A 9062-nucleotide genomic window follows, 5' to 3' on the forward strand; every position below is an offset into this window, starting at 1 on the left:
AAATGGCCAAAAGACACGTCATGCTCAACTTCCTTAGCGATCAGGGAAATGCAAATCAAGACAAATTTAAGATACCATCTTACACCTGTCAGAATGGCAAAAATCAAAAACACCAATGATAGCCTTTGCTGGAGAGGTTGTGGAGAAAGGGGTACACTCATCCCATCCATTGCTGGTGGGAATGCAAACCTGTGCAACCACTCTGGAAAGCAGTGTGGAGGTTTCTCAGGAAATTTGGGATCAACCTACCCCTGGACCCAGCAATACCACTCTTGGGAATATACCCAAGAGAGGCCTTATCATACAGCAAAAGTATATGCTCTACTACGTTCATAGCAGCATTGTTTGTAATAGCCAGAACCTGGAAACAACCTAGATGCCCTTCAATTGAAGAATGGATGAAGAAAGTATGGAATATATACATATTAGAGTACTACTCAGCAGTAAAAACAAGGACTTCTTGAAGTTTGCAGGCAAATGGATGGAAATAGAAAACACTATCCTAAGTGAGTTAAGCCAGACCCAAAAATAGGAACATGGGATGTACTCACTCATAATTGGTTTCTAGCCATAAATAAAGGGCATTGAGCCTATAATTCGTGATCTTAGAGAAACTAAATAAAAAGGAGAACCCAAAGAAAAACATACAGGCATCCTCCTGAATATTAACCTTCATCAGGCAATGAAAGGAGACAGAGACAGAGACCCACATTGGAGCACCGGACTGAAATCTCAAGGTCCAAATCAGGAGCAGAAGGAGAGAGAGCACGAGCAAGGAACTCAGGACCGCGAGGGGTGCACCCACACACTGAGACAATGGGGATGTTCTATTGGGAACTCACCAAGGCCAGCTGGCCTGGGTCTGAAAAAAGCCTGGGATAAAACCGGACTCGCTGAACATAGCGGACAAGGAGGACTACTGAGAACTCAAGAACAATGGCTATGGGTTTTTGATCCTACTGCACCTATTGGTTTTGTGGGAGCCTAGGCAGTTTGGATGCTCACCTTACTAGACCTGGATGGAGGTGGGTTGTCCTTGGACTTCCCACAGGGCAGGGAACCCTGATTGCTCTTTGGGCTGACAAGGGAAGGAGATTTGATCGGGGAAGGGGAAGGGAAATGGGAGGTGGCGGTGGGGAAGAGACAGAAATCTTTAATAAATAAATTAATTAATTAAAAAAAGAGTCTCTCACTAAACCTAAACCTAGGCTGGCCTCTGGTAAATCCCTATGATGCTCCTGATTCCACTGTTCAGAGCAGGGTTTACAAACATAGACTATGCTACTACCTTTATATGTGAATTTGGGGGATTTGAACTGAGGTTCTCACACTTGAACTACAAATGATCTCACCCAGGATTGAACTCATCCCTGTCCCAATTAAAATTTTAAACCCACATCAGTTATGCTGTGTAAATCGAATATGTCCAAAACCTTCACATTCCACGTGGATTGAACCCCAGTGTCTGGAACTACATTTTACATTCTTCCTTTTTTTTTTTTTTTTTTTGATATGCAGTCAGATCTAGTAAATATTTCTCTGAATTCATTTCCCAACATTGCAACCACAGGTATCACATCATCCTCGCAATACATACACTTTCCCCTAATCTCCTTACTGCCTCCCTCATTCTTTTGTAGAAAACCCAAGTTCAAGACTCAGTTTCCCCCAGTTAGAGTCTGTGAGAAACAACAGGGACTTCACCCTTAACTTGGTTTTCCACAAACTCAGTGTGTCCTATCATGACTTCACCATCTCATCTACATCTATTTTAACTCCCCATCCTCATCTATCTGTGTCCCCCCCCCCATACAGGAGACCTGTAATTATTTTCCCTTGCTTTAGAAGCATCCTCCCTCAGACCCCAGTGGTTGGGCTTTGCTTCCTTGCTCCTATCCAGCCCTACCACCCTTCTGGCTTCCCCCACACGCATGCGCAGTGTCGTGTCCGCCCCGCCCGGCCGCTGCTGCGGAAGGCAGAGCGCTCAGTAACGCGCACTTCCTCTGCTAGCGTCCACGGCAGGAGTGCTGGTTCCGAGAGCTCCAAGTCGCTGCGGTCCTGCTCTGATCAGACAGCGTAGAGATGTCGGAACAAAGTAAGGACCTGAGCGACCCTAACTTTGCAGCCGAGGCCGCCGCCAACTCCGAAGTGAACGGCAGCCCTGCGGTTCCGGTGGGGGTCCTTCCTCCCGCGTCTCCGGCTGAGACCCTCGCGAGGCCCCCAAGCGCTCCTGAAGGCCCTGTGGCAGCCCCGCAAGCCTTGCCACCGCAGGAAGAACGGTTGGAAGATATTGACCCTAAGATCCTGCAGCAGGCCATAGAGGAGGCCCGCGCCCACCAGCCCCAGAGTCCGGCCCGGCAGATGCCACCACCGCCCGCCCCGGCCCAACTGGTGCAGAAGGCGCACGAGCTGATGTGGTACGTGTTGGTCAAGGACCAGAAGCGTATGGTCCTCTGGTTCCCAGATATGGTGAAAGATGTCATGGGCAGCTACAAGAAATGGTGCAGAAGCATCCTCAGACGCACCAGTCTCATCCTTGCCAGAGTTTTTGGGCTGCACCTGAGGCTGACCAATCTCCACACCATGGAGTTTGCCCTGGTCAAAGCACTCAGCCCAGAGGAACTGGACAGAGTGGCGCTGAACAACCGTATGCCCATGACAGGCCTCCTGCTCATGATCCTGAGCCTCATCTACGTGAAGGGCCGCGGGGCCAGAGAGGGCGCGGTCTGGAACGTGCTGCGCATCCTGGGGCTGAGGCCCTGGAAGAAGCACTCCACCTTTGGCGATGTGAGAAAGATTATCACCGAGGAGTTCGTCCAGCAGAACTACCTGAAGTACCAGCGTGTTCCCCACATCGAGCCTCCCGAGTACGAGTTCTTCTGGGGATCCAGAGCCAACCGTGAAATCACGAAGATGCAGATTATGGAGTTCCTGGCCAGGGTCTTCAAGAAAGATCCCCGGGCTTGGCCTTCCCGCTACAGAGAGGCTCTGGAGCAGGCCAGGGCTCTGCGGCTGGCTAGCCTCGCTGCCCACTTCCCCCGCAGAAATGTCTCTGAGGATTAGGAAGGTCCCCCCAGCACTTTGCTAGCTTCTGACCCATACAGGGGTGTCTTAAGGGTGGGACTGGGTCGTTAGAATATCCTCCCCCCCCATTCACAGTGCAGTATTTCATGTGTAACTTTTAAGTTTTGCGTGCAGTGCTTTTGTACCTCTTGATGCAGTGAATTCATTTGTGCACTCTTGCCTAGTGTTTAGGATTTATGCATGTGTGTTTAGAAGTAAGCAAGTGAGTGTTTTCACTTTTGCGCTTTCTTCAGTTTTTGTATAAGAAGATGTGCTGTGCTAAACTTGTGAAATACATTGTGTATCTTGTTCTTTGATTGGGACTGATGATCTGTATCCACATAAAAAAAAAAAAAAAAAAAAAAAGGCCCTGGAGAGTAAGATGGACTCAGCAGCAACACAGACCTGACCAAGGGAGACGTCAAGGTCCCTCTCCCCATGACCTCCCCTGACTTGGGGAAGCATTCATGTGAAATGGACTGATTTGAACTGGAAAGTTTTCAGTGTAAGCACTTGGCACACTTTACAAAACATGTGTACATCCCCCCCCCCATAAATAAACTTTGAAGTGAGCATTAAAGATTCTCGTGAAATAATTTCTTTTGGGGGAGCGGGGTGGGCATTTGGTTTGTTGGAAGGCGAATGGGAATGGGTGGGAATGGGTGGGAATGAGGAAGATACTCCCATATACAGCAGGAACAAATGCGGTGTTCCTCTAATGGCGTGGAAAACCACTCCACACGACCACTCAAGTTTACAGCTTTATTTTCTTAAAGGAGCTGGTGACACTTCAAAGACTTTGACACATAAAGGGTGTAATAATCAAAGAAAAGTCCCCTGTCACATCACATGGGAATAAGAACAGGTATTATGGAGTAAATGCCCCTCTTCTGGTTGTTTTTTTTTAAATAGTTTCTGATGGGCACTTAACAGAATGAAACAGTGTTATTAAACCCTTCATGCACATTTTATCCTTTATTTCATCCTCCCACCATCGATAAGGGAGCTACTGCATCTGCAGAGATGAAGAAATCCACAAAGCGTGTTGGTAATGAACTCTCCTAAAACTCCGAGGTTATCCTGAGTCCTGTCTCTTACCTCCCTACAGCCACCACTCACATGAGCACCCTGGCCTCCCTGTTGCTTACACTAAGGGTTTGATTTTTTTTTAATTAATTCAAAGAGTCCTTTGCAGGAAAATGGGCTGTTAGGTGTATAAATGAAGTAACTTCATTTCAGAAAGAGTGGACAACCTAATCAAATCCTTATCCTGCTCAGGGGGGAAAACAAGGCCTGAAGCATAATCTTTTGGGGGGTGGGGGTGGGATGAAATGTGAAGGAAGCTTTTCCGACAGGGGTATCCACAGAAGCCATGACAGGTATGAAACAGAAGAGTAGCTGGGTTCAGGAAGTTCCCTATAGCGACCCAACCATATCTGTGGCTCGGCAGCCTGTACATTGCGGTGGACGGCCGGTGATGAGAGGGTGAAATGGGATGGGAGTCAATGTAAACAGCAAACACTGGGGAGAAATCATTAGGAAGCATTGGTCTGGGGGGAAAGAGGGAGAGAAGAGGCCGTAATAAAATTAGGCATCCTTTAGACACCCAACAGGGAAAAGGCACCTAGCCAGAGTTAGAAGCATTTCTGGAGATGGTGATGAGGGAAGACACCTGCCACAGCATGCTTAAAAGCAAACGTAGTCATATTCACATGAAAGAGTTACAATCAGTGTTTTGGAGTGCAGAACTGCCAGCACTTTGTGGCATTATCTAACCGGGGGTGCAGGGAATGAAAATGCATACAAACCCATGTATGATAAAAACTGAATCTATTCCGTTTAGTTGTCCCCGTGGTCTTTCACTGAACTGAGAGCAGAGAGTGGGGTGACATCGGCAGTAACCCTCATGTGGAAGGCCTGGCTTTCAGTGGATTTCTTCATGAAGAGTTATGTTAGTTGCCATACATAATTAAAATTTTACGGGTTTTTCTGCTGTAAGAGCATTGATAAAGAGATATACAGATACAAGATTACTGACAAAGTCACCCTAGCCAAACCTTTGCAGAGAAGCAAGGAGCTGATTACAGGCAGGCAGAAGGGCAGGCCTCCTCTCCAACTGTGTTGTCTTGGAGACAGCTAGCCATCGAGGAGGAAGCTTTGCAGAAATGGAGTGTTTAATTCACGATACTCGGTTCCGAGCTGCAGCGGCCTCGGAACACAAGGAGAAAACACTTGATGATTTTCTTACGTTTCCATACCGGCTTGTAAATTAAAAAATAGGGAAGTTTTCCAATTATTTTGGAAAAGCCTTTAAGATGCGGAGCGAGACCAGTCAGGAAACAGCAGAAGCTCGGTCTCGGAGGCCATCCATTGGATTCTCACCTGCTCTAGCTGGGAGAGATTCCCTGACTCTTTTAATCACAGTAGCTGTGATTTTACTTTGGCATTTTACTTTTACAGCATAGACCTATTTGGCTTTTTTTTAAAATTGTCACCTCAATGAAAGTATTTTATTTTAATGTTTTAATTAAAATAGTTACATCATTCCATCCCTCCTGTTCCTTCCCTTCAGCTCCTCTCATCTACTTCAGGTTACTATTTCTTGTTATTGCACATTAATTGATTTTATTTTTAAAGTCATATGAGGTAGAAAGAGCCTGTGGAGTTTTAATATAAATTAAAATGCCTAATTTAAGGACACTCGGAGGAGATATATGGTTTTCAGCGCTGTTGTAATTAAATTTGAAAAGGATATTTTAAATTAACCAGTAAAGTCACGTCTTTCCTACATGTCCTGTTGGGTTTTTTTTTTTTTTTCAGTTCTTTCTTAATATTGCCTGACCAACTCTGAACTGGGGTTGTTTGCAGCATCGATGTTTAAACACATGATTTTATAAATATTAAGTACATTTTTTGTCACACTTGAGTGTAAAAAGTCCTATTTCATTGCCTATCGTGTAACTGAAGCCCATTTACTATGGGTCTGGCACACGGACATTTTTCGTAAATACTTTTCTTTTTCTCAATAAACAGCATTCTTTTCTTTTTCCCTTTTAGCAAAAATAGACATTTACTTATATAATGTATCCTGATCACAGTTTGCCCCCTGACCCTCCCAGTTCCTCCCCACCCCTCCTCCCACCCTGGTCCACCCCATTCTCTCTCTCATTAGAAAACAAACAGGCTTCTACGCGTTTACAATAGAACAGAATATGACAAAACAAGGACTAACACAATGGCACAGGACTATGCAATTAAAAAAGAAGGAAGCAAGCTCAAGAAAGAGCACACAAAACAGATGAAGGTGCACAGACGCATTCACTCGCACAATCAGGAATCTTATGGAAAAACGCAAAACGGAAAGCCATAGTATATATCCGCAAAAGACCTGAACACTCAAAACATTAGACTAGATCAGTACCTTTATACAGGAAAGAAAAAGCAAAAACAGCAAATGTATTCAACTAGCCTGAAACAGAGAGAGAAAAGAAGAAAAGAAATGAATGCAGAAAATATTGCAAGCCGGTTCAAGAGCCGGTTCTTGAAAAAAAAAAAAGAAAATGTGAATCGGCTTCTAATAGTTCCAGGAATTTTTAAAGGATAAGTAGTACAAATTAACAACTACTTGCTGGGGAATGCTTCAAGAACACAAGTAGCTGGGTCGAGCTGTGGGAAGGAAAATTGGGACGGGAATGGTGGAATTCTTTTTCAGTTAAAACACATTAAAATAATTTTAATTTAAAAATAAAAGGGAACAAAAATAGATCAGTGCTGTAAGAATAACATATCAAGTGAGAAAATAAAAAAAATCAAATTAATAGATAAAAGCATGTATTATACACTAAGCAATTAGATATAATAAAAGTGAATGGATGTGCATTTCCATTACTAGTTAATTAAAAATCAGCATACATATGCCCTTTTATCGTTGGACATATGCTACATGTTGTCTCCACAACTCTTTGTGGTGCCTGCTATGCAGCCAGTGTCCAGAAGAGGAAACGCTGGGAGTGAAAGATTCAGGAATGAAGAGAAGGATCGTTGTCCTGTTGTCAGAGAGCCTTCACTAGATTGCAAAATGCAAGTAAGTAGCAAGAGTCACCTTCGGCAGAAAAATATGCCAGAGTATGAGGATAGAGGCTTGCAGACATATGTACACAATTCACATTTCCCACAATAAGTGCTGTATAAACTTGCACGGACTGTATGAAAGGCTATTAACAGCCTGAAAGCAAGGCAGGGAACGGTGCATTTGACAGGAGCATCTTGTCCGCGTCTAAGCACTGTGCTGAGCACACACATACGTGGATTCATGACCCTCTATGTTTTTGTGAAATAGAAGAGAAGGAAAATGGAAAGTAAATCTCATTTCAAGTTGCCAAAAATATCTTTTTACCTCTTAATTTGCTGTATTTTTTTTAATTTCACCTAGGAAGGATTAAAAGTACTTAAATATATCATGTATTTTCCTGTATCTACAAAGTGACTTTTGCCACTTTATTTTCCCAGTAATTTAATATGAGATCTTACAGCCTTTAGGGTTTGGTGTGTACATTTATTCATTTTTTTATTTAATAAAAATATTGAACTTCATTGTGTTGTTAACCTGCTGTAGGAATTTGCAGATATTGGTGAACTTTAAAAAGTATGTCTTCGAGAAGTGTATAATATACACCGTTCATAAAACTTATTTGTCAGTAACTGCCTTGATTATTAGATCAACTCTCTAGGTATAGGAATATCTGTTGTCAAAGATATTCTAAATTTATTCAGCGATGCTTCACAAAGAAAATTTTAGTGATACCAATGATCATCTTACAGCGTACCAGAATACTTGTTCTTTATTTTATATTTTGGAAGTTGAGGGATAGAGGATGAAGTGAGGAATGAGCAACAGGTGTGGACTCGGGTTTCAGGCTTGAATACAGGTTAAAGGTCAGTTTTAGTTGATGAGACAGAAAGAGGGGGAGCAATTTAGGGGAAAACTAGCGTTTTCTATGTGGAAAAATCAATGAAATATGCTAAAATATAGAACACTTACACAATAAAGATACCAGACTCATGTGAGACCATCGTAACCCAGCTGTGGAGTAATGCATTTGTCTAAAGAAGCCGTGGAGAGAAATGCGTCCGTGCTCGTATTCTGAGAACCTGAAGCATTTCCTCGTCGGGTAGTGCAGGAATGTCTGGCAATGTCACTACAAAGAGTGCCTGGATGAGAGTTCAAAAAGAAAGCCAGCAGAGTGCAAGGTCATAGAAATCAAAATAGCAACATTTTCAGCCAGAGGAAGTGGCCAAGGGTATCGAATGCTCTTGAAGTACCATAAACATTTTAAAAAGGGATTTTGCATTTAGTAGGATCCTTGCTGCTAGGGAAGAGGCTCAGAGGTGAGGTTATTACATGATTGGTAATAACTCTAATAACTCTGGTAGGAACAGTTGTGGAGTTAACCAGATAATGAATATATAGATGAAATTAATAAGAAAAACTTGAAAATATAGATCAAGTTGACAAAAAAAAACCCAATTAACTACGTGCTACAAAGAAGACAAATAGGATAAATGAAAGACTGTGAACAGTTTTCTGGCCTACAGAGCTTTTTGAATATCAGTGTTGTTTTTTTTTTTTTTTTTTTTGAATTAAACACAGAAGATTCATGTGGGAAAATGATGAATTCTACATAAAAGGATTGATTTTGACACGGAGGTGAGATACACAAGCAGAAACGTGAATTCGAATGGGTAGAAATTCACAAAATAAAAAGGGGGAAATGCAGAGTGCAGTCTGATGAGCTCATGACTGAGGACGGACGGAACTGCTTACAGATAGTGTTGGGAACTGGAAAGGTAAACTGTGCTTTTTTTCCCGGGCAGCTCAGGCAGGCAATGCAATCTGCTGCTTCACTTTCAGACACTAACTTTAGATAGTGAGTTTCCTCTTACTACTGAGGATCTGCTTGGGGAACTTCAAAAAGAGAAAGACAGGAAAGGAAAGAGGG

At 43.1% G+C, this 9062-nt stretch overlaps 1 protein-coding gene across 1 annotated transcript; it reads left to right on the plus strand.

Annotated features, from left to right (window-relative positions):
- The first annotated feature begins 1962 nt into the window (after nt 1–1962).
- Nucleotides 1963–3636, plus strand: Ndn (necdin, MAGE family member). The gene has a single exon (XM_050130835.1). It carries the CDS (start codon nt 2083–2085, stop codon nt 3061–3063), a length of 981 nt encoding a protein of 326 aa, XP_049986792.1. The 5' UTR covers nt 1963–2082; the 3' UTR covers nt 3064–3636.
- The last annotated feature ends 5426 nt before the right edge of the window (nt 3637–9062 follow it).

This window comes from Alexandromys fortis, unplaced genomic scaffold, assembly GCF_014885135.2.
Source record: "Alexandromys fortis isolate MF-2015 unplaced genomic scaffold, M_Fortis_MF-2015_v1.1 scaffold_332, whole genome shotgun sequence".
NCBI lineage: Eukaryota > Metazoa > Chordata > Mammalia > Rodentia > Cricetidae > Alexandromys > Alexandromys fortis.

Excerpts from the sequence above, each read along its gene's own strand:
- Ndn (XM_050130835.1), top strand. The coding sequence starts at position 2,083 with ATGTCGGAACAAAGTAAGGACCTGAGCGACCCTAACTTTGCAGCCGAG.